Source organism: Anoplopoma fimbria, chromosome 21 (genome assembly GCF_027596085.1).
Source record: "Anoplopoma fimbria isolate UVic2021 breed Golden Eagle Sablefish chromosome 21, Afim_UVic_2022, whole genome shotgun sequence".
In the NCBI taxonomy this organism is placed as follows: Eukaryota; Metazoa; Chordata; class Actinopteri; order Perciformes; family Anoplopomatidae; genus Anoplopoma; species Anoplopoma fimbria.
Genome location: NC_072469.1, coordinates 1,387,091 through 1,411,488, shown reverse-complemented (window position 1 = coordinate 1,411,488; position 24,398 = coordinate 1,387,091). Strand labels below are relative to the sequence as shown.

At 40.9% G+C, this 24,398-nt stretch overlaps 1 protein-coding gene across 4 annotated transcripts in view; it reads left to right on the top strand.

Moving 5' to 3' along the window:
* The window catches only part of unm_hu7910 (un-named hu7910), a 33,438-nt gene extending 9,315 nt beyond the window's left edge, over positions 1-24,123 (top strand). Inside the window, exons 4-26 of one of the 4 annotated variants that reach the window (XR_008532268.1) lie at positions 9,832-9,885; positions 10,821-10,940; positions 11,174-11,224; positions 12,631-12,666; positions 12,835-12,879; positions 13,135-13,164; positions 13,249-13,281; positions 13,431-13,466; positions 13,805-13,852; positions 14,089-14,169; positions 15,228-15,260; positions 15,350-15,435; positions 15,569-15,655; positions 16,032-16,182; positions 17,397-17,533; positions 17,620-17,718; positions 18,389-18,478; positions 19,163-19,300; positions 20,633-20,768; positions 20,864-20,955; positions 22,072-22,205; positions 22,575-23,565; positions 23,611-24,123. Coding sequence is in view for 3 of the 4 variants with exons in the window: in XM_054622514.1 (XP_054478489.1) it covers positions 9,832-9,885; positions 10,821-10,940; positions 11,174-11,224; positions 12,631-12,666; positions 12,835-12,879; positions 13,135-13,164; positions 13,249-13,281; positions 13,431-13,466; positions 13,805-13,852; positions 14,089-14,169; positions 15,228-15,260; positions 15,350-15,435; positions 15,569-15,655; positions 16,032-16,182; positions 17,397-17,533; positions 17,620-17,718; positions 18,389-18,478; positions 19,163-19,300; positions 20,633-20,768; positions 20,864-20,955; positions 22,072-22,205; positions 22,575-22,725 (1,868 nt within the window). In the remaining variant the exon portion in view is untranslated. Of the gene's footprint in view, positions 1-9,831; positions 9,886-10,820; positions 10,941-11,173; positions 11,225-12,630; positions 12,667-12,834; positions 12,880-13,134; positions 13,165-13,248; positions 13,282-13,430; positions 13,467-13,804; positions 13,853-14,088; positions 14,170-15,227; positions 15,261-15,349; positions 15,436-15,568; positions 15,656-16,031; positions 16,183-17,396; positions 17,534-17,619; positions 17,719-18,388; positions 18,479-19,162; positions 19,301-20,632; positions 20,769-20,863; positions 20,956-22,071; positions 22,206-22,574 lie in introns of all 4 variants that reach the window. The other 3 variants (XM_054622515.1, XM_054622514.1, XM_054622516.1) reach the window with 3 other exon arrangements.
* Positions 24,124-24,398: the final 275 nt, after the last annotated feature.

The window sequence follows — 24,398 nt, the reverse complement described above, 5'->3', positions numbered from 1 at the left end:
ACTCTCCTCCCTCCTCTCTCTCTCTCTCTCTCTCTCTCTCTCTCTCTCTCATACTTTCCTCCATTCTTCCTTCTGTACTACTCTCTATCCTTGCTTCCCTCTTTAAGACTCCCCTCCCTCCTTCCTTCTCTCCCTCACATACTCTCCTCCCTCCTTCCTTCTCCTCTCATACTCTCCTCCCTCCTTCCTTATCTCTCTAACTCTCTTCTCTCCTTCCTTTTCCTCTTATACCCTCCTCCCTCCCTACTTCTCTCTCACACTCACCTCTCTACTTCCTTCCTTCTCTCTCATACTCTCCTCCTTCCTTCCTTCCTTCCTTCCTTCCTTCTCTCCCTCATACTTTCCTCCCTCCTCTCTCCTTCCTTTTCCTTTTCACATACCTCCTCACGGCCTCCCCCACTTTGTGCTTCACCCTTGATTCTTCTCCCTCCTTCTTTTTCCATCTCCGCCTTTGCTCCCATCCTGTCTGCTTTCCCTCCTCCCTTCCTCCTTCCCTTTCTCTCCCCCTTTCTCTCTCTCTCGTCAGGCTTGACCAAAGACGGCGGCGGTAGTGCGAACGCCGAGTCGCTTGAGGAGGTTCTTAATATTTTAGCAGAGGAGGGCTCTGATTGGATCTATGGCTTCTTCACCTTCCTTTATGACGTAGTGTCCTCACCCGTAGAGAGGGGCGAGGAGGAGGAGGAGGAGGAGGAGGAGGAGGAGGAGGAAGGAGGAGGAGGAGGAGGAGGAGGATGGAGGAGGCGGCGGCGGCTGAGATGCAGGAGGAGGTTGGCAAGACCTCCTCTGATGACGGGGAGGTCAAAGGGGTCCCACTGGACCTCCAGAAGCAGTAAGAGGACAGGAAGCAGAGCCGGTAGCACGGCTCCGTGGTCCCAATACGACCCACGAGGACCAGACTGGGAGTAGACCAGTCCAGCTGGAGGACGACGGAGGACAGTCTGGTTTCCACTGCAGGGCTAAACTGGGCAGACTGGGAGCACAGTCCTTTAAAAGAAAGTGGAAACTCAACTTAAACTGTCTGAAAGCAGAAGTTTTGATTTAAGAATACAGTTAATTTATTGATTTATTTGATATAAAGCCCATCAATAAGAATCAACCTGTACTGGATTATTCCAAAGATTAAGACAATACAAAACATTATTAATTTAATGGTAAACACTGAAAAACATCTCTTTAGGACCGTAAACATAGTGTATGTTTTACATTAAAGTTACAGATCATCCATCGCTTTTATATTTAATGTTTATTTCTGTAAAAATCACTCGAACATCAAAGACACTTTTTCACATAAGAATTCATTTATTTCTTTGTCATAATTATATTGTCTTTACTTTGTGATGCAATTCCTCTCCCTATGAAGAGGAGAAGCCCCGCCCCTTCTGTTGGAATCATGGGACCGAATTTGGAGAAAAATCTGAATGGTAGTCAATGGCAAGAAACAAATAACTTTTTGATCCAGTTTGAATTGTGCCATCAATTACAATTACATATACGATGTTTATACATTTATAATATAGTTTTGCATGTCAATAAAGTAGCATTTTCTCATGTGAAAATACATCATTCTAAGTGCTACACATCTAAAGGTGAGGCTACGACGTCTGACTAGAACCAGGATGTTCTCTCACCAACAAGTCTCACTCGTTCTTCCTCTTCCTGTTGATAAAAACATCACTTTAGATAACGTTACGTTTGGAACATAGATAAGTTAGCCAGCTAGCTAGCAAGACAAGCTAACAGCTGTGTAGTTCACTGAGCTGTTTCACACAACTAGATTATACTCCGACACACTGAGGCTTTCTAAAGGTGCAAAATTATCTTTTAAATAACAAACATCATACAAATGATATTTTTTACGATATAAGACTCCCATGGTGGTCCACTGAAAGGGTCGAGACTTCGCTTCTCAATAAGCTTAATATCATTATTTATTATTTACACAAAATATAAACTATAATCAGTAAGAAAATAATCCATATTCCATTATTGAAAAGGGGCAGGACGCAGAAAAACCTTCACATTACTGATTTTGTCTCCTTAAGATGAATAAACAACATAATAACAGACAGATTTAACTGAAACGTTGTACATTTGATTTATCGGTCACATGACCTTGAGCGCGCTGTCGGCTGACGTTGAAACACTTTTAGCATCAACTTGTTGCAGATGAACAGCCTCAGTTTTCTATTCATGTGCTGCTGAGGTGAAGATGATGAAGATGACCCATCAATCAGAGATGATGGAGTTTTAAGGAGGTCTGGTTCTCTGTTTATTCTGCTGTGTTCAGGTGGATCGTGTGTTCTGTTGATATTAATATGACTCACTTTGATATATAACAGTTTTCTGCCTGTAAACCACCAATAATCACATGGATGATCCTCTGCTTTCTGTTTTAGATCTTGTGATATATTGATCATATTGGTGTCTTTGCCTCTCAGTATTTATGTGCTTTACAGTTAATAATGACTTCTGCTGGTCAAACAGGTCAACAGTTGGTTATAATGATATAAAAGCAACATTTATAGCATTTACTGTGTTTAGTAGTGTTTTGTGAAACTCAAAGCTGGTAGTTTTCATCACCGTCCTCTTGTGTTCTGCTCAGATGAGAAGAAGTTAAAAGCTCCTGCTCTGAGGAGAGACAGGGTGAGAAAAGGTACCGTAGCACTAAAAGTGTGTTTTTATTTGTGTGTGCGTTTCGTGCACTGGTGCTCAGCTGATAACTGACAGATGTGTCTGTTTGTAAACCTTGTAGAGGACAAGAAAGAGGTGAAGAAGAAAGGTAAAAGTGAAGGTTTTAAACTAAACGCATGGGTTTCAACGAAATAACACAGCCTGCTTGGTTTTGTCCACTAGTTGTTCCACTCCTACTTTTTGTGCATTTGTCATGTTGTTGTTCAGGTAATTATTAAACCTTAAAGTAGCTTAACCCTCTGAACTTGTAAAACCTCCGTCGAGATGGAAAAGCATGTTTTTATTTTTTTAAACAATCGCCAAAACAACACCGTTTATCACAAGCAGAAGCTGTTAAAACTGTCATTATCGTCGGATTGTCATCTTTCAACAGTCCTTGAACACATCATCTCTGACGAATACTTCCGTCAGAAAAAGTAAAATTGTGATATTTCATCAAAAACTGACGTATTTAAGCCAATACACACGCCAAGAAATAATGTAGAAAACTAATAATCCCTTTATCTGTGTTCTGTCTGGACACCAATTAATCATTATACATGTTAAATCATGCAATATGCAACTTAATATTAAAGTGATTTCAGCTGGTGTATACGGTGATACATGTATTGTATTTGTAGCTTAGCATTAGATAACGTTGATTTGTTCAGTTACTCAACAAACACATCACAGAGTTCCCCCTATGGTTGAATTACTTCCTCTACTGTGTTTGAAGTGGAGGAAGTGAAGTAAATGTCAGTTTCCTTCAGGGATATATCCCCATGTCATTTTCTACAAATGCATTTATCTTTTTTTTCATGTTATTTACGCAAGAAATGCCCAAATGTAGTAATAATAACTCGAGACAAAGCTGCAATCATAGACTGTCTACAAGAAGTGGACGTAGGCGTCGTTACGTCATCCATTGGTTTTGCGCCATTTTGGTTTTTGTTTTGCAACCAGTGAACAGGAAGTGACCATATATGGACTGAGAGGGAGTGACGTAGAGACCTGTCAATCAGTGTGTAGCCCCGCCCTAAAGCATCCCCTGCTTTATGGTCTGTTTGACTCTAAATGGAGCATCATTTACTAAATGAACATCATGCTGTATTGAAGAAGACTTGAAACTAGAGATTGAGACCATAAACTCATGTTTACAATGTTTACTGAGGGAATAAATCAAGAGAGAAGTAGAGTCATTTTCTCATAGACTTCTATACAACCAGAGGAGTCGCCCCCTGGTGGACAGGAGAGAGAATGCAGCTTAAAGACGTGCGCTCACTTGAAATACTCAACCGTCCCAGAATGCATTGCTTCTTTTCAGACTGTCTAATGACAAACTGTGAGGCAGAGAGTTTAATTGATAGGAAAATATTTTGGATGAAAGTCTTTTATTTTGAGTCGATTGGAGGTTTTATAATTATTTCTGCTTATGATACGGTAAATACAGCAAATAACCCATATATCTTCATTTTATTCCCATATATTCCTGTTAATTTCCTTGACTATTCCCAGAATATTGCAACCTTTAGGTTTTGAAGCGTCTTTGCCTGGTGTGATGATGTCAATGTTTTGGGCTTCAGTATCAAACAGTTTGAATTGTGTGTTTTGTCCAAGCAGACGAGACGTTCAAAGACTCTGATCCAGAGATTAAACTCCCAAAAGGTAGATTTTTTTGTGGGTTTGTGTGTAAATTATCGTCTGTGAGTTAGTTTGAATTATTAATCTCTTGTCAAATCCATCTGCTGAAGTGAATTTGACTTATTTATTGTCTACAGCAGAACACAAGTTCACCGTGTGAATTAATAATCTTATATCTGACATCTAGCTGAAGCAGAGGAGACTTCTGCTAGAGAGAACATAACGAGAGGTACGGAAACTTTCCGCCTGCACGTCTGAAATAAAAGCTTTTCTTTTGGGGTGATATTTTTAGGGCACGGCTTTGGTTTAACAGCTGATTGACTAAATAGATTTGCTGTTTGTTACCATTTATTTAACTAAATCCTTTTGTTGTGGCCTTGCAGACACAAATAATAAATTTAACACTATGAACTCATGGAAGTCAGCGATATGATGATATTCTGTGAAACGATATAAATACCATGTTGTTTCTACCATGTTATTTATCGCTTTAATAGAGGATTTTATCCTCGATGCCCTGCCCCCGTTTGATGCTCGATTGATGCATTCTTCATTTAAAAAAATATGATATTGACTGTTTTTAGTGTCTCAATTTTTCTTTTTTTATTTAATATTATTCTTTTAAAATACATTGCATGTGGTCAAAGAAAATAAGCAATTTGAAAACATCTTTAATCCATAATATTATTCCATAATAAATGTTTTTATACTTTTATTATTAATATAAAGCACATTTAACAGAAGTGCATTCGACACAATAAAACTTTTTTAGCGTATTATTTTTCTACATTGCTCTTCGGTGTAACCAGCATGTCACATCCCTTTCTAACACCTCCTGTGTTGCTTTGTGTGATCACGTTAACAATTGGATGAACGTCGTGTTTCATATCTGTGAATCACAACCACACTGCGCTTAAAGTTCCACCTTAAACCCAAACCTCAGACCGTCCCGTCAGAGGAGCTCGGCTTCGCTCCGCTCTGAAGGAGGAGCTGAGGACGATTCACGAGAAGATGGAGGCCAAGAGGATCGCTCGCATCGCCCTGGCCGAGATCAGGGCCTTCTTCGCCGAAGAAGAGGAGGAGAAGGAGAAGGCCTGGGCGTTGAAGATGAAGACGCTGGAGGCTGCACAGGAGCAGCTGAAGGTGGAGAAGGAGAAGGAAAGGATGGAGAAGGAAACAAAGGAGAAGGAAAGGATGGAGAAGGAGACAAAGGAGAAGGAAAGATGGAGAAGGAGAAGGCTGAGAAGGAGACAAATGAGAAGGAAAGGATGGAGAAGGCAAGGATGGAGAAGGCAAGGATGGAGAAGACAGAGAAGGAAAGGATGGAGAAGGCAGAGAAGGAAAGGATGGAGAAGGAAAGGATGGAGAAGGCAGAGAAGGAAAGGATGGAGAAGGAGAAGGCTGAGAAGGAAAGGATGGAGAAGGCAGAGAAGGAAAGGATGGAGAAGGAAAGGATTGAGAAGGAAAGGATGGAGAAAGAGAAGGCAGAGAAGGAGAAGAAAAAGGATTGGAGAAAGGCAGAAAAGGAAAGGATAGAGAGAAGGAGACTAAAGAAAGAGCTGAAAAAGAAACAATAGAGAGGGAAAGGATCGCTAAAGAAAGAGCTGAAAAGGAAAGAATAGAGAGGGAACGCATTGCTAAAGAAAGAGCTGAAAAAGAAAAGCTAGAGAGGGAACAGATCGCTAAAGAAAGAGCTGAAAAAGAAAAGCTAGAGAGGGAACAGATCGCTAAAGAAAGAGCTGAAAAAGAAAGAATAGAGAGGGAACGGATCGCTAAAGAAAGAGCTGAAAAAGAAAAGCTAGAGAGGGAACAGATCGCTAAAGAAAGAGCTGAAAAAGAAAGAATAGAGAGGGAACGGATTGCTAAAGAAAGAGCTGAAAAAGAAAAGCTAGAGAGGGAACGGATCGCTAAAGAAAGAGCTGAAAAAGAAAGAATAGAGAGGGAACGGATTGCTAAAGAAAGAGCTGAAAAAGAAAGAATAGAGAGGGAACGGATTGCTAAAGAAAGAGCTGAAAAAGAAAAGCTAGAGAGGGAAAGGATCGCCAAAGAAAGAGCTGAAAAAGAAAGAATAGAGAGGGAAAGGATCGCTAAAGAAAGAGCTGAAAAAGAAAAGCTAGAGAGGGAACGGATCGCTAAAGAAAGAGCTGAAAAAGAAAGACTAGAGAGGGAACGGATTGCTAAAGAAAGAGCTGAAAAAGAAAGAATAGAGAGGGAAAGGATCGCCAAAGAACGAGAGAGAATTGCGAGGGAGAAGGAGAGGATGGAGCGAGAGAGGGCTGAAAAGGAGAGGCAAGAGAAAGAACGAATGGCCAAAGAAAGAGCCGAAAAAGAAAAGCTAGAGAGGGAACGCATCGCTAAGGAAAGGGCAAGAATTGCTCAGGAGAAGGAGAGAGTTGCACGAGAAGAGAAGGCGAGGATGGAGAGGGAGCGACTTGCAAAGGAACGAGAGAGAATCGCCCGGGAGAAGGAGAGAGTGGAACTGGTGAGGATGGAGAAGGAAAGGATGGAGAGGCAGAGGCTCGCCAGAGAAAAGGCTGCTCGGGACAAGATGGAGGCGGAGAGGCCGGCGAAGGTAGAAACGAAGAAACAAGAGCTCCTAGAGAGGAAAGCAAACGCCTCCCAGACGAGAGCTCCGGCGGCGGTGGAGAAGAAGATGGCCGTCGGCGGGAAGAAGAAATGACTCCCTGGATCTGAGTTTCTATCTCATAAATGGTGCTAGAACAATGAAAAATGTTCTAATAATATACTTCTATTTTGTTTAAAAAAACAGTTTTACTTTCGGTTTCATGTCGCACTGGACGGACTTATTTTTGCATAATTTTTAGTATTTTTAGTTTAGTCCTTTACAGAAATAAATCAACTAACTGTATATGTAGTTGTCAGTAAATTTGGGAGTTTGTAAAGATATTTAAAAATGATTTAATAGGATTTACTTGGTTGCAATGGATTTCATTCTAATCTGATCTGAAAATTGGGTTTCTCAGATCCAAAACTCGCTAGCTGCTTTCTATAGAAGTCAATGGAGCCAAGTTAACTCCTGTTAGCATGACATTAGCTGAATTAGTGATCATTTCACGATTGTTTTAAGTTAGGCGGCAACCTCCGGTTCTGAAAGTGAAGCCAAAGCTTCATGTCTTAAAGTTGCATTCCCTCTAGTGTCCACCAGGGGGCGACTCCTCTGGTTGTATAGAAGTCTATGAGAAAATGACTCTACTTCTCTCTTGATTTATTCCCTCAGTAAACATTGTAAACATGAGTTTATGGTCTCAATCTCTAGTTTCAAGTCTTCTTTAAAAAACCTGATATAATAATAATTATATATATAATATATTTATTTTACACACGCACACAATTATTTTTGCTTCAGTTTGCATGTTGGCTTGATGTTTGATATAGATGTTTTTTGTGGTGAGTTTTATTTTGGTGACGACAAAATGTGTAAATCTGAGAGGAAGAAGAAGTTGTCTTATCTCATGTGCCAGCGTGTCATTTGTTATCTGTCCTGTTGGAATAGAGTTTTAAATAAATGCTTATTTAATATAAAGTCTGCCATTACTGTGCACTCAAAACACACTAAAATTCAAATAATGCAGGAATTGTCCTTTAATCTTGATGACAATGTGACGCAGATTGTGCTCATATAATAAATGAGCATTGACTGCTTTATTTAATCACGTTTCCATCAGTCTGTGGCGGTTTATATTCTGTATAAAGATTAATAGTGTGGTGAAAGTGTCCTCTTACATGATGCAGAAAGAGTTCTGGTGTTGTTTAAAACCTCACTGAAGGGTTCGATTTAAGAACCCACTTAAGGGATTCATTTACAGATAGTTTAACTTGTTGCGTTGTTTTTTATGTCTATAACTCAGATTTTTGTTGGCTTTGATCGTTGTGCACAGGAATGTTTGGTACCTCTATTTTTCTGAGAGTTTGATTTTGTTACTAAGGTTATTAGCATTTGTTAAATATCCGTTTGACTGCAGCCTCTTGCTCTAAGAAAACTGAATTCTGTTAACTTGATAGCACCAGTTTCAAATATAGATAATCAATTAACATATTCATCAATTCATAGTTGTGCTTGTGCAAAGGGTCGGATTGCATTTGTTGGTTTATTTCACCAACTCCTCCAAAATGTGGGAAAATGTTTGATGAATAAATCTTGGTTTTCAAACTGAGATATGTTTTGTCTTCGTTGTTGGTGTAATATGACGTTGGTCTAATGTGTTAAGCTCTTTTAAAGTGTGTTACACAGTGTAGTGAACATCACATCCTCCTCTACTCAATGCTATCTCCCTCCACCACAGCTTCCTCCTCTCTGCTCTGCTCTCGTCTTATCGGCTCGGGTTTCCTTCTCAAGAAATCTAATCAGGCTGCTGTAACTCCTGCTGTTGTTCAGGATGCATTCAAACACCAACTGTTCTCTATGGTAGTTTTTGTATTTAATCATTTTCTTTCTCATGCTGTTTTTATGTCTTCTTGATCACATACTTGGACGTCAGCTCTTTACTTCAGTTAAAAATACCATTAGCATTGTTTAAATTTAGGTACATTTAGGTTTTTAAAAGCTCCAGTAAAGGAAAGAAAATGTTTCCTTAATCAACTTTATTTCACTTAACAAGTTATAATTACCAGGTTAAGTCAAATGTTTTGGGAAACCCTGAATCTTATTCCAGAGACCTACATTAAGAAGTCTTTGCTGTAAGTGTGTTCATTCTCTGGTATGTCTGCACAGCTGCAGATAAAGATCAGGCTACACTAATATTATTGGTATTGCACTGTGTGTGAGCTTCCAGTGGTGACTGTGTAGGATTGTTTCAGACCCTTATGATCCAAACATTTATTAACTCCAGAGAGTAAAGTCCCAAAGTCAACATGTATTAAAAAATAAAGATAGATGTAATCATTTCCAAAATTCACTGCATGTTTTTACCTTGTGAAATATTCTGCTTCAATCCATATTTGTTGGTGTTTAGCCTTTCAAAAAAACATTGTGCTGTCAAAAAACACAAAGACACACCCCTGTATTAACAGGGCCTTCTGGCAGCAATCTAACAGAACCATAATGTACATTTAGATAACCACAATAACAACAAAGTTAGGCTCCAACACTGTTTTAGTAATTACTGATGCCGTTACCAAAGAAAAGCCATCAGACTAATCACTTCATTAAAATTTTGTTTTTGGGGATTTATTCTTTTTTTTAGGGCGATGACGTCATACAATATGACTGCAGACATAGAAGCTAAAATTGTTTTAAATTGGTTCTAATTGTTCAGTAAAACATGTTTGCATTGGGCCACTGATAAGTGAGGAATGTACAAACACACCATATGTACCTTCAGCCTTGGTTACTTGATCTTTAATCAGATATTTGACGCTGATGCACTGAACAGCTTCATAATAATTAGTTGTTTTTATTTTGCTCTGTATCCCAACATAAGGAAGAACTTTTGGTAAAAACGCTCTGAAAAGAAGAAGGGTTTCTTATTTTTTCACTTCAACCTCTCATCCACTGAACAGGGCTGAAGACTGCAGAGAGACCACCTGTGGGAGATTCACCTGAGGAGAAAACAGGTGAGTAATACACAAACACACACACACACACACACACACACACACACACACACACACACTAAACATACACAAAGTAGAATTGTGTCCGTTGTCGTCCAGTCAAACGAGCTGACACTGACCTGAAACCTGAGAAAACCACCCGGTTTCTGTTTCAGCCCGTTCCCTCCTGTGAATTCTGACCTGAGGGTGTGTCGCTCTGCTGTAAAGATCTGTTTTCTTTTGGTCTCCTGTAGTTCAGTCTGTAGAGCGAAGAACTAATACTGCACACTAATACGGCCTTTGTTATCGCCATCTTGGTTTTCGGCCTTTGTTATCGCCATCTGGTCTTTTGTCTGTCACCATCTTGTTTTATTCAACCAAAATAATAAACACAGATACCTAAAACCGATTGAAGGCTTTAAGAGGACGCCAGCATGTTCTGTTGGTGTTTTCAGCGTCTGTCGTCACTACGAGCAACCAAAACTATTGGTTCAACGGATCATAAAACTCACGGTTCGGGTCACAGATCGGATCAACACAAAAGAATAAAAGGGAGAAAATATATCTTTGATAATGACTGTCAGTAAAACTTTATTTCACACTTTGATGGTTAACGTTAAACTGTGTAGTTAATCCGAAATCCGAAAAAACGTATTATGATGGATGTTGCACAAAGCAATTTTTTTATTGCTAATACAACTTTTAATCAAGTAACATTTCAAATGCAGGACTTTTATTGGTAAGATAGTATTTCTACAGTATGCTATTACTAATTTTACTTAAGTAAAAGATCTGAAGACAACAAAGTGAATCAAATGATTAAAAAACAATTGCAAGATCAATCAATGTAATTACAATAATTATTAGTGGCAGCCATTGGTCTTGTTAAAATTGGAGTTTAGAACTATCATTTTTTGCTGAAATGTTATTAAATTAAATATGTCATACTTTTAAAGTTTTAAAAACCAAAGAGACCAGCAAGAGTCCAGCTGAAGCGACCAATCAGCAAGCTGCAAAGCCACAGGGGGCGGAGCCAACACAGGCCACTTCAGCCAAAACCCCGTCCCAGGAGACAGGTGTGTTTTATGGTGTATAAGTAAATAATTAAGTAATAATGTAAATATTCTGTCTTCACAAATCGAAGACACCAAGAGTGATTGACAACTTGTTTATAAAACAAGGATTCCTTTACTGAAAGATAATGGTCCCAAATACCAAAGCATTATGGGAAATCTAGTCCTTTTCAATCTTTTACTTTAATCTGAACATTATTACTGCTTGAATTCAAACTGTCCGTGTTGTTGTTCAGTTTCAGAGAGCAGTCCGTCCTCCGTCCACGATGACGATGATGATGATGAAGGTATGTGGTCGGTAACGTGGCGTCTGAGTGATGAAGCAGAAGAGCAGCAGCTTAATGTGTGTTCATATTTAGATGCTATTTGACCTTCTGAGATGATTGAATGCGACTCATTTCCTCCTTGATGCGCTTCAAGGGATTTGCTTGTTCTGTATTATCAGTTGCACTCTATGGCCAAAACTATGTGGACACCCCCGTCCAAATATTTCAGTCTACTTAGGTTGGAGATTGTTCTCTTGGTTTGAGTCTGTTCACATAGTTTTGCTTTTGATTTTTCTTTCTTAACTTATTAAATCCTAACTTGCAGTATTCATTTTTTGGTGTTTTATCTTACTATGGTTACTAGTAGTACCAAAATACCAAAGAAAAATTCCTTGTATGTGTAAACCTACTAAATATACCTGATTCTGATTCCAATAGCTCCAATGGGCATGAAGGTTCATCCTAATGCTACAGCACACGGTAATCATTTGATATTTAGACGACCCTTTCTCCAGCGCACAAAACCAACTACCATAAAGAAATGGTTTTCCCAGTTTGTTGTGGAAGAACTTGACCCCAACCCCATCCATCACCTCTGGGATGAACTGGAACACCGACTGTGAAGCAGATCAATAGACTGAATAGAAGAAGTGGACGTAGTGCCGTTTTGAAAGCTCGATATAGCATTTTGACTGTAGCCATCTTGGTTTTTGGCCATCGTCATCATGTTTAGAGGCAGATACCATCTTGTTTTTTGTAACCATCGCCATCTTGGTTTTTGGTTGTTGCCATCTTGTTTTTAGGCAGATACCATCCTGGTTTATGGTGGTTACCATCACGATTTTTGGTCGTTTCCATCGCCATCTTGTTTGTAGGCAGTTTTACCATCTCGTGTTTTGGACGTTTCCTTTTCCGTCTTGGTTTTTGGTCTTCACCACAAGCATCTTGTTTTTTGGCCATCGCCATCTTGGTTTTTGGTCTTTGCCATCTTGTTTTTAAGGCAGTTACCATCTTGTTTTTTGGCCCTGCTTTATGGTCTGTTTGACTCTAAATGGAGCATCATTTACTAAATGAACATCATGCTGTATTGAAGAAGACTTGAAACTAGAGATTGAGACCATAAACTCATGTTTACAATGTTTACTGAGGGAATAAATCAAGAGAGAAGTAGAGTCATTTTCTCATAGACTTCTATACAACCAGAGGAGTTAATGAACAGTTCTCAGGTGTCCACATACTTATGGCCATAGCAGTTACACTTTTATTCATAGCATCAGTCTTTAAAATAGATGCTGAACACTTTTTCCTGTGATGTCTGGATGCTCATGTTACCTGCTGCCTGCTCTCACTGCGCTTCAGCCTGTCTGATCAGCTGACATGATGATGTCACAAAGGTAACTCTGTCATTACCTGTGTGTCCGATCCAGCCTCTAGATCTCACGATGTGGAGTCTGAAATCCAAGGTTGGTCCTGCAGTTAGCTTAGCAGCTCAGCGGCCGTTTGGATGTGAAGCTGTCTGCATGTCTCCTGAGTCTGATCCAACACTTCCTGTTTGTCTGCTGCAGGACTAATCATTACTGATTACCTCATGGTGTGTGTGTGTTTTAACCTGTGTTTATTGGTATGTACAGCTGCCGTCCCTCTACCTCCATTGGTGGAAGATGATTTTGTGCCAGGTCAGTCTTTTATTTAGTCAGCGGTGGAAGAAGTATTCAGATCCTTTACTGCTGTAAAAGTACTAATAAATACTGTGAAAATACTCCACTACAAGTAAAAGTATGGATATGTAGTTAAAGTAAAGGTATTGTTAAAAGTGCAGTAAAAAGTACAATATGTACCTCTGGGATGTAGTATAAAGTACACTAAAATGTTCAAGTTAAGTACAAGTACCTCAACTTGCAGTACATTTACAGAGTATCTCTCTGTTACAGATGATCCTAGAGACAGTCTACATCCGCATGGTGAGTAAAGTCTGTTCTACTTTTAATAAATGATCATATTTTTATAATAAATCACTCCTTATTGTTTTTATTTTCTTATTTCAGAGGATAAAGTTGAAACCATCGACACAACTGGAGGTGAGACATTTAAACACAGTATTTGATTTATTATCTGCAGTTTAAATGATAGTATCAGCAGTAGAATTAGCAGTAGTAGTAATAGAGAGTAATATTGTTATTTTATCAGAGTACACAAACACTGATGTATTTTGTGTTTCCTGTTGTAGTTCTGATGGAGGAGCGCCCCCCGGAGGAGAGTCGAGGTATTTTAAACACTTTCAGAGTTAAAAACACACAGTTATGATATAAAAACTCTCTTTTTGGTTTATTGTAATGTGTTTTGTTCACTTTAATGGTGAAGAACCAAAACCAAGAATGTATTTTTACTCTCTGACTTTGCACTTTGCACTTTGTTTTTTTACGGATTAAACAAACGAGATAAAACATGTTACTCAGTGAGCTTTAGAAACACTAGGTTGTGTATTTTGTTTCCTTTTGGTTTCCAGTCTGTATGCTAAGCTAAGCTAACCACCTGGATTGTGTTATAATGACAAAAATCTGAATTATAAACCTTGATGTTGTTTTTATTTTTGTTCTTTAGCAGACTCGGGACAATTATTGACGAGCTCCAAGATCACACAGGAAGCAGGTACATGGTTTAAATATCTTAAATATTAAATATGGACCAATGTTTCATTTAAGATAGCGTTCAGGGAATCTAGAAGACGATGCTTTTCCTGAACAAACGGCTGTTAAAGTCTATTTTCTGGAAAAACAAATAAGAAAACAACAGAAAGGACAGAAAGTATTTTGTTTCCAGAAGTGTTCTGAATTTATAAACATTAATAAACATTCACATATTGTTCATCTTTCTGTCGGAGCCAGTCGTGGAAGCAGAGAACCAGTCTGAACCACCAGTAGAACCAGAACCACAGAGAGACACACCGAAGGAGACAGACACTGATGGTGAGAACACACACACACACACACACACACACACACACAATCACTCAAACACAGACACACACACACACACACACACACACACACACACACACACACACACACACACACAATCACAATCACACAGACACACACACACACACAATCACTCACACACAGACACACACACACACACACACACACACACACACACACACACACACACACACACACACAATCACTCACACACACACACACACACACACACACACACACACACACACACACACACACACACACACACACACACACACACACACACACACACACACACACTGGCCAGGTTAATTAATTGTTTATGAAACATTTAAACCAAACGCAGCAGTGAAACGTCGCCGTCTAGTGGTCAGTTGTGAGATGACAGCTTTTCCACCTTTAGGTTTTATAAACTACAGTTTCTTCTCACTTAGAAGTACTCAGAACAAATAAAAAGTTGTAATAGTACACTGTAAAAATACTCCAACGCTACTTTAAGTCCTGTAATCTAAGCTAAAGTAAAAATCAGCAAGTACAGAAATATAATTACTGCTACTTGGTACTTGTTTTCACTTTTTAAGTCCTCTATAAGCGCTTATAAACATTATAATGTGTTAATAAGACAAATATATATAAGTGTTCATAAAAGCATTATAAACAGATTTATTGTTAGATAATAAAGCATTTATTTATAAGCACTTATAAGAAACTTGTTAACAGTTTATATACAGCTTAAGAACATTAATTAAATCATATTTTATAAAAGAATGAGAATTTTTTTAGTCGTTGTTAAACCTTCATTAACCTTTTTTTGTTGTTAATAAATACTTTTTTATCTATTATGAGTTAACTATGCACTAAAACAACTACTAACAGCTAACTATGCTTTGTTCCAGGTCTATACTTTATAAAAGAGATCGCAAATATGTCTAAACACACATTTAAATAAATCAATTTAACTGTTAATGTTTTCAAAACTGATTATTGAATATCTGATCGTGGTGATATTGAATATTAACGTGTTTCATGTGTCACATGATCAACAGGTAAACAGGCCGAGGAGCAGCTCAAAGAAAAAGGTAAAAAAAGAAAAGCAGATTTTAAACAAACTCATAAATAATTTAAAGTTTATTTTTGCATTTATTTTTCTTCTCTTTTTGTCCTCCAGCGAAGAAAAAGAAACCAAAGTTGTTGAATAAGTATGATAAAACCATTAAAGCAGAAATCGACGCAGCAGAGAAGCTTCGTAAGAAGGTAAACCTTCCTTTACCCGACCTACCGATCAATATCAATATCAATATCAATATTCATATTAGGTAATTATCTTCCTAAAACGACGTAAAAGTACTTTGTTGTGTATTTTATCTTCATGTCTTCTGTCCTTCAGGGGAAACTGGAAGAAGCTCTGAGAGCGTTTGAGACTCTGGTTCAGAAACATCCTCAGAGCCCCCGCGCCCTCTACGGGAAAGCTCAGGTACTACACAGTACTACTATATAGTACTACTTCACAGTACTACTACACATTATTACTGTACAGTACTACAGAACATTACTTCTGCACATTAATTCTGCACAGTACTACTGCACAATACTTTTACACAGTACTTCTGCACAATACAACAGTACTTCTGCACAGTACTACTTCACAATTTTACTGCACAATACTTCTGCACAGTATTTCTACACAATTCTACTTCACAGTACGTATGCACATAAATTCTTCACATTACTTCTACACAGTACTTCTGCACTTTCCTTCTGCACAGTACTTCTTCACAGTACTTCTTCACAGTACTACCTCACAGTACTTCTTCACAGTACTTCTTCACAGTACTACTTGTTGTTGACAGGCGGAGGACGACCTGGCGGAGAAGCTTCGTAGTAACGACATGCTGCAGAAAGCCGTCAACACGTACAGAGACGCTGCTGAACTCCCTGATGTGACCTCTGACCTCCTGAGGGCCGCGCTGAAGAGACGAGCAGAGAGGCAGCAGTTCCTGGGTGACACAAATACTACTACTACTACTACTACTACTACTACTACTACTACTACTACTACTACTACTACTACTACTACTACTGCTACCAATACTACTACTACTACAGACAATACTACTACTACTACTACTACTACTACTACTACTACTACTACTACTACTACTAGAGACAATACTACTACTACTACTTCTACTACTAGAGACGATCTCTCCTTGTATTGTTTCTTGGTCTCCTCTTTTCTCCTCCTTTCCTCTACTCTTTTTGTTTCCTCTTCTCCTAGTTTCCTTTTCTCTGAGAGTGCTTCCCTCTCCTTGTCTCCTGTCCTTTCTTCGTTACCTCTCTTCTCCTTATTTCCTCATCTGCTCTTCTCCCCTTTACTTGTTTCCTCGTCTCCTCTTCTCTCCTTTCCGCGATTCCTCTTTTCCACACTTCTCCTTGTTTCCTCTCTTCTCCTTGTTTCCTCTCCTCTCCATGTTTCCTCTTCTCTCCTTGTTTCCTCTTCTCTTCATCTCCTCTTCTCTCCTTGTTTCCTTTTCTGCTTGTTTCCTCTTCTTCCCTCTCCTTGTTTCCTCATCTCCTTTTGTCCTTCTCTTGTCTCCTGTCCTATCTTCATAACCTCATTAATCACCTCACCTCATCTAGTTTCCTTTCCTCTCTTCTCCTTTTCTACTGTCCTCTCATCATATCTTTATCTCATATCCTCTCCTCATATCCTCTCCTCATCTCCTCTCCTTATGTCCTCTCCTCTACCCATCTCCTCTCCTTCTCTACTTTCTTCTCCTCATATGCTCATCTCATGTCCTCTCTACCCCTTGTTGCCTGTCCTCTCCTCATATCCTCTCCTCCTATCTTCTCCTTTTCTCATATCCTCTCCTCCTCTCCTTGTCTCCTCTCCTCTCCTCCTATCTTCTCCTTGTCTCCTGTCCTCCCCTCCTCTCCTCTCTTCTCCTTTTCTCTTCTCCTCTCCTCATATCCTCTCCTCTCCTCTCCTCCTCTCATGTCCTCTCCTCTCCTCCTCTCCTCTCCACATGATTTCAGCTCTCAGATGTTGTTTGGTTTGTTCCTTCATGTCTTCATGTTGCTCTTGAGGATGTTTCCTACGTTATCGTGTCGTTAAAGGTGACTCTGAGTCTGTAGCGTGTCAGGACTAGGTTTCCCAGCATGCACCGGGGCATCACACTCCTAATCAACATATAATATATGTTTCTCTCCGTCAGGTCGGATGCGCGGCTCTCTGGCGACGCTGGATAAGATGGTTCAGATCTTTCCAGAAGACATCGGTCTGAAGAACGAACTGGGCGTCGCCCACCTGTTGCTAGGAGACAACAAGGGTGCCAGGAGGGTCTTTGAGGAGGTGAGTGAACACACCTGTCCGTTCCCTAACCCTAACCCAGGAGCCGGTGCCCTGTACTCGTCTCTGATTGGTCGTCTGCCCTGCAGGTTCTGGCGGTTGCCCCTAGCAACGGCTTCGCTAAAGTTCACTACGGGTTCATCCTGAAGTCGGAGAACAAGATCGCAGAGAGCATTCCATACCTGAAGGTACACCTGTGTGTGTGTGTGTGTGTGTGTGTGTGTGTGTGTGTGTGTGTTGTGTGTGTCTAACGGATGTGTATGTGTGTGTGTGTGTGTATATGTCTCCTGTCTAACATAAATATATATCCTTATTTCCTCCTCTCTTCATCTCCTCTCCTTGCTTCCTCATCTCCTCTTCCCTCCTCCTTTCTTCCCCTCTCCCTGTTTCCTCACATTGTCTCCTCTCCTAGTGTCCTCTGCTTGTTTCCTCTACTCATCTCCTCTCCTGTTTTTTTCTCCTCTCCATGTTTCCTTTCCTCTCCTTCTCCTCTCTTCTCTTGTTTCCTCTTCTCATTGTCTCCTCTCCTCTCCTTCTTTCCTCATCCTCATCCCCTTGTTTTCTGTCCTCTAATTGTTTCCTCTCTCTGTCTCCTCTCTTGATCTTCTCATCTCATCTCCTTGTGTCCTCTCCTTGTCTCCTCTCCTTGTCTCCTGCTCTACATACTACATTGTTCATTTATTTAAAAAAAAAAGAACAGCTTGGAGCTTTAATCAATGAACAGGTCCTTTGATTGTTACCCGGACCTGGTCCTGGTCCTGGTCCTGGTCCTGGTCCTGGTCCTGGTCCTGGTCCTGGTCCTGGTCCTGGTCCTGGTCCTGGTCCATTAGCAGTAAACGTCCTCTCTTCTCTCTGTAGGAGGGTTTGTTGTCCGGTGAACCAGGAACAGATGACGGGCGTTTTTATTTCCACCTTGGAGACGCTCTGCAGAGAGTCGGAGACGACACTGTGAGTAAAGTCACGGCGACATGTGACGCCTTTATGTAAATGAATTATTAGAATAAATGTTATTGTAATCTGTTACACTTTGTGAAAAAATAATCTGTAATTAATTTACAGTTATTAATCAAAATGTTGGAGAATACAAAGTGGTTACATCATAATATATTCCTCTCTGCCTTAAATATTTATTGCTTTTATTTGTTTTGGTTTATTATTATTATTATTATTTATTTATAATTTTTATTTTTATTATTATTATCATTATCACTATTACTATTATTATAACTATTATTATTATAATTATTATTAATATTATATACTTATAACTTATAATATAACTGTCATTATGTCGCTCTGTTCAAATTAAGAAGGAAATTAAAACAGAAATATAATTTTATAAATTAATTATTGCGTACATTTATTTTTAATTATTTTTAAATATATTTTTTAGGTACATTTAATGGCATATTAATTATTTATTATTTATTATTTATTTATATTTTGGCAGCTTATCTCTTTGGTGCCTTTTATCATTTTAATAGATTTGTTTCCGTTCACATGAATCTCTTATACTTCACTGAAGCCTGTATTGCTTTCTAACTGTATACAACCCTGTCTCTCTACCCGTCTGTCTCTCTACCCGTCTGTCTCTCTACCCGTCTGTCTCTCTACCTGTCTGTCTCCCTCCAGGCCTATGACTGGTATGAGTTGGGTCACCAGCGAGGTCACTTTGCGTCGGTGTGGCAGAGATCTCTGTACAACGTGGACGGACTGAAGGCTCAGCCGTGGTGGACGGCGAAGGAGACGGGATACACCGACCTGGTCCGGGTGAGACGACCGAGAGGGAACGAGAGTCAACGAGTGGGACCGAGGGGGAACGAGGGGGACGAGGGGGACCGGAGGGAACGAGAGGGGGGAACGAGGGGGAACGAGAGGGAACGAGAGGGACGAGAGGGAACGAGGGGGAACGAGGGGGAACGAGGGGAACGAGGGGGAACGAGAGTCAGACGAGAGAGGGACCGAGAGGGAACGAGAGGGAACGAGGGGGAACCGAGAGGGAACGAGAGTCAACGAGAGGGACCGAGAGGGAACAACGAGGGGGGGGAACGAGAGGGAACAGACGAGGGGGAACGAGGAACGAGGGGGAGAGGGAACGAGAGTCAACGAGAGTCAACGAGAGGGAACGAGGGGGAACGAGGGGAACGAGGGGAACGAGAGTCAACGAGAGGGGCCGAGACGAGAGGGGAACGAGAGGAACGAGGGGGACCGAGAGGGAATCGAAGGGACCGAGTCAGACGAGGGGGAGGGAACGAGAGGGACCGAGGGGGAACGAGAGTCAACGAGAGTCGAGGGGGAACGAGGGGGGAACGAGAGGGACCGAACGAGAGTCAACGAGAGGGGAACGAGAGGGAACGAGAGGGGGACGAGAGGGAACAACGAGAGTCAACGAGGGGGAACGGAGTCAACGAGAGGGACCGAGAGGGAACGATCTCAACGAGAGGGACCGAAGGGAACGAGTCACCGAGAGGAACGAGAGGGAACGAGACTCCGGGTTTTACGAGAGAGGGAGAACCGAGGGGGGGAACGAGAGGGACCGAGTTTCAACGAGAGTCGTCGAGGGGAGATTGAGAGGGACCGAGGGGAACGGGAGTCACGAGGGGAACGTTTTCCGAGGGGGACCGAGAGGAACGAGGGGGAACGAGAGGGACCGAAACGAGAGTCAACGAGGGGAACGAGAGTTGTGTGTGTTCTGGGGAGTTCCGAGGGGAACGAGGGGAACGAGGGGGAACGAGAGGGAACGAGGGGGAACGAGATGGACCGAGAGGGACACCGGATCCTTCGTCCGAGGGGAGAACGAGGGGAACGAGGGAACGGAACGAGAGTCACCGATCTGGCAACGAGAGGGAACATCTCACTCCAGAACTTCTAAAGAACCGATATCAGATCCGGTAACTCCGGTCCACATCGATACTCCGGGTTTTACTCTTTAAGAACCGAATCCCCTTTAGAACCCAGTTTCGGGGTGCGTCCCTATCGGAGATTGTACATTTCCTTCAAACGCCCTCCTTTTGTTTTCCTTTACCTCAAATGACTGCTTCTCAATAACTAAATAATAAAAAGTAAACACTTAGATGTGAGTTGTGTGTGTTCTGGTTCCAGACGTTGGAGAGGAACTGGAAGACGATCAGAGAGGAGGCTCTGAACGTGATGGACCAGAACACCGGATCCTTCGTTCCTGAGGAGGAGAACCTGAGAGAGAAAGGAGAGTGGGGCCAGTACACCATCTGGCAACAAGGTACGCACTCAAATACATATATATATTTATATTATTATTTTTTATTAATTAATTAGATTTATTTTATTAATTATTAATTTTGTGTGTTTTTTTAGGGAAGAAAGTAGGAAACGCGTGTCAGGGCGTCCCAAAGACCTGCTCACTGCTGGAGAGATACTCTGAAGCTACAGGCTGCAAGAGAGGACAGGTACACACACACACACACACACACACACACACACACACACACACACACACACACACACACACACACACACACACACACACACACACTCTCACACACACACACACACACACTAACAGGTATACCCTATAAACATTTTTTCAGGAAATTACATTTGAAAAAGTGGAAAAAAAAAGTATTTATTTTTAAGTAATAATAATAATCATTTTAAATGCAGAGGGTTTCAGTGATACAGAGTGTTGCATTATGGGATGTTTGTAGCCTTAAGAGGAAACACTACATGTAAATAGGGTAATTAACTAATAGATATCAACATGAAACTTCACCAGCTGATTACTGATATTAAGATGATTATCTTTTGTATTACAAGTTTTCTGAAATGTTATGTTTAAATATGCAAATGAGGCATTATCTAATGGTAACTTTTGGTGAATTTAGGAGAAATCTACAGACGCAAACAGACAAAGTAGTAAAATAAATGTTTTCTTTCCTCTGGTCTGAAAGAAGACGTGTTATGGAAGAAAAATAGACCAAAATCTGTCTTTACAGCTTTAAGAGATGATCAGCAGATCTGATTATTTTAGTTTAAGTGATCTGAGCGCTTTATTCTTTAATCTTAAGCTTTTAATGCATTTTCGTCTCCTTTCCTCACTTTGTCTCCTCTCCTTATCTCCTCTCCTTGCTTGATCTCCTTGTTTCCTGTTCTTGTTTACTCTCCTCATCTCCTCTCCTTGTCTACTCCCTTTCCTCATCTCCTGTCCTTGTTTCCTCTCCTCTCTTTGTCACCTCTTCTAGTCTCCTCGCCTCATTTCCTCCCCTCTCCTTTCCTCACCTCGTCTCTTCTCTTTTTCTTCTCTCCTCTCATTGTCTTTCTCTCCTCATTTCCTCCCTCTCCTCGTCTCCTTCTTTCCTTCTTCTTAGTTTTCGAGAAATGAGATGATAATCTGAGTTTTTTAATCTGCTTTAATCTTTTGTGTGTGTGTGTGTGTGTGTGTGTGTGTGTGTGTGTGTGTGTGTGTGTGTGTGTGTGTGTGTGTGTGTGTGTGTGTGTGTGTGTGTGTGTGTGTGTGTGTGTGTGTGTGTGTGTGTGTGTGTGTGTGTGTGTGTGTGTGTGTGCAGATCAAGTTCTCCGTGATGCAGCCTGGTACTCATGTGTGGCCTCATACTGGTCCCACTAACTGCAGACTGAGGATGCATCTCGGCCTCGTCATCCCCAAAGACGGCTGCAAGATCCGCTGCACCAACCAGACCAGGTACTGATCCTCATCTTCATCTTCATCATCATCTTCATCAAACAAAAAGAAATGAAATGAAATAGAACAGAAATTAATGATTTCTCTCCTTCTTCTCCTTTTTCTTCTTCTTCTTCTCCTCCTTCTTCTTCTTCTCCTTCTTTCCTCTTCTTCTTCTCCTCCTCCTCCTTCTCTTCTTCTCCTCCTTCTTTTTCTTCTTCTTCTCCTCCTTCTTTCCTCTTCTTCCTCTTCTTCTTCTTCATCTTCTTCTCCTCCTTCTCCTCCTTCTCTTCTTCTTCTCCTCCTTCTTCTTCTTCTTCTCCTCCTTCTTCTTCTTCTTCTTCTCCTCCTCCTTCTTCTTCTTCTTCTTCTTCTTCTCGTCTTCTTCAGGGAATGGGAGGAAGGTAAAGTCCTGATCTTTGATGACTCCTTTGAACATGAGGTCTGGCAGGACGCTGACAGTTACCGTCTCATCTTCATCGTGGACGTTTGGCACCCGGCGCTGACGGCGTACCAGCGCCAGACCCTGAGCCCCATCTAGACCGGACCCGGAGACCCGGAGACCCACCACAGAACCGGTAAGAGTTCCACAGACTTATCGGAGCAGCTGGTTCTTCTTCTTCTCCTGTGGATTAAAAAACTCTTCCTGGGTCGGAGGAGAATCTCGTTCTGACCGACGGACTACTAAAACTACTAAAGGTTGTCTGTTGAAGGATCGGACCATCGGACTGAAGGATGGAGACCAGAAAGTTACTACTGACTTTACAACCTTTCACCAGAACACAAACATGCGGTACGAGTTCTAGTCCTGATCGAACCGGGATCAGGGTTCTGGATCAGGGTTCTGGATCAGGGTTCTGGATCAGGGTTCCCACAGAAGCTGGTTTCTTGTTTCTCTAATTTGAACAGAAAATAAACTGACGTCCTTTTTAACAAAAAACATTTCCAGTTCCAAAAACCCCACCGTGTTTCCTCCTCTGTCCTTGTCTCCTGTCTTGTTACCTCCCCTCTCCTCTCCCCTCTCCTCTCCTCATCTCCTCTCCTCGTCTCTCTCCTCATCTCCTCTCCTCGTTTCCTCTCCTCTCTTTGTCCTCTCTTCTGGTTTCCACTCATCTGTATTTCTCCTTATTTTGTTTTCTCTCCTCCTCTCCTCTCTTTGTCTCCTCTCCCTGCATCCTCTTCTAATAACTTCTCCTTGTTTCCTGTACTCGTTTTCCTCTCCTTGTGTCCTTGTTTCTTCTCCACATCTCTACTCCTCATCTCCTCTCTCTGTTTCTCTCCTCTCCTCCTCTCCTCTCCTCCTTTACTCTCCTTATCGCCTCCCCTCTCCTCTCCTTGTGGCCTCCCTTACCTCCGACTTTCACCAAAACACAAACATGGGGTTTCTGGTTCTGGATCAGGGTTCTGGATCAGGGTTCTGGTTCAGGGTTCTGGTTCAGGATCAGGGTTCTGGATCAGGGTTCTGGTCGTGTGGTGTGTCTTCTTGATCTAGAAATGTTATTTTTAAATAGGACGTCAGTTTATTTTCTGTAGAGAAACAGAAAGCAGCTCCTCTGGTTTAAAGATTAATATTAAACACTAAAACGTTAACAGTCTCCCTCACAGTTTTCATGACGTTGTTGTTGTTGTTGTTGTTGTTGTTTATGAAATAAGAAAAGCCTTCATTTTTACCACTAGTGCATTCTTTCTTTCAGTTTTTAGTTTCACTCTTTCATCACATTTGCACAGTAAACAAGGAAACACAAGAAGTAATTAAAGATGATTTATATTTATATTAAAAACAAATAAAAACCTTCAGGGAAAAAAAAGACAAACAAGAATGTAAAAGTGTGTTTATGTTTCTTTGATTTCTTCGTTTCCAGTTTGTTGAACTGGTTTCTTCTGGTTTTGGTTTTTAAAGTTTTTGTTTCTGATCAAAAGATTAAAAGATTAAACATCACCAGAGGAGTTCAGTCTCCTCGTCTCCTCTCCTCGTTTGCTGTACTTGTTTCCAGTTCTTGTTTTGTCTCCTTGTCTACTCTCCTCACTTTAGTCTCCTCTCCTCGTCTACTCCCCATCTTTTCAATCTCCTCTCCTTGTCTCCTCTCTTTGTTTCCTTTCCTCTCCTCCTCTCCTCACCATCATTTCCTCTCCTCTCCTCATCTCCTCTCCTGATTTCCTCTCCTCTCCCTGTCTCCTCTGCCCGTTGCTTCCCCTTGTTTCCTCCCCTTGTCT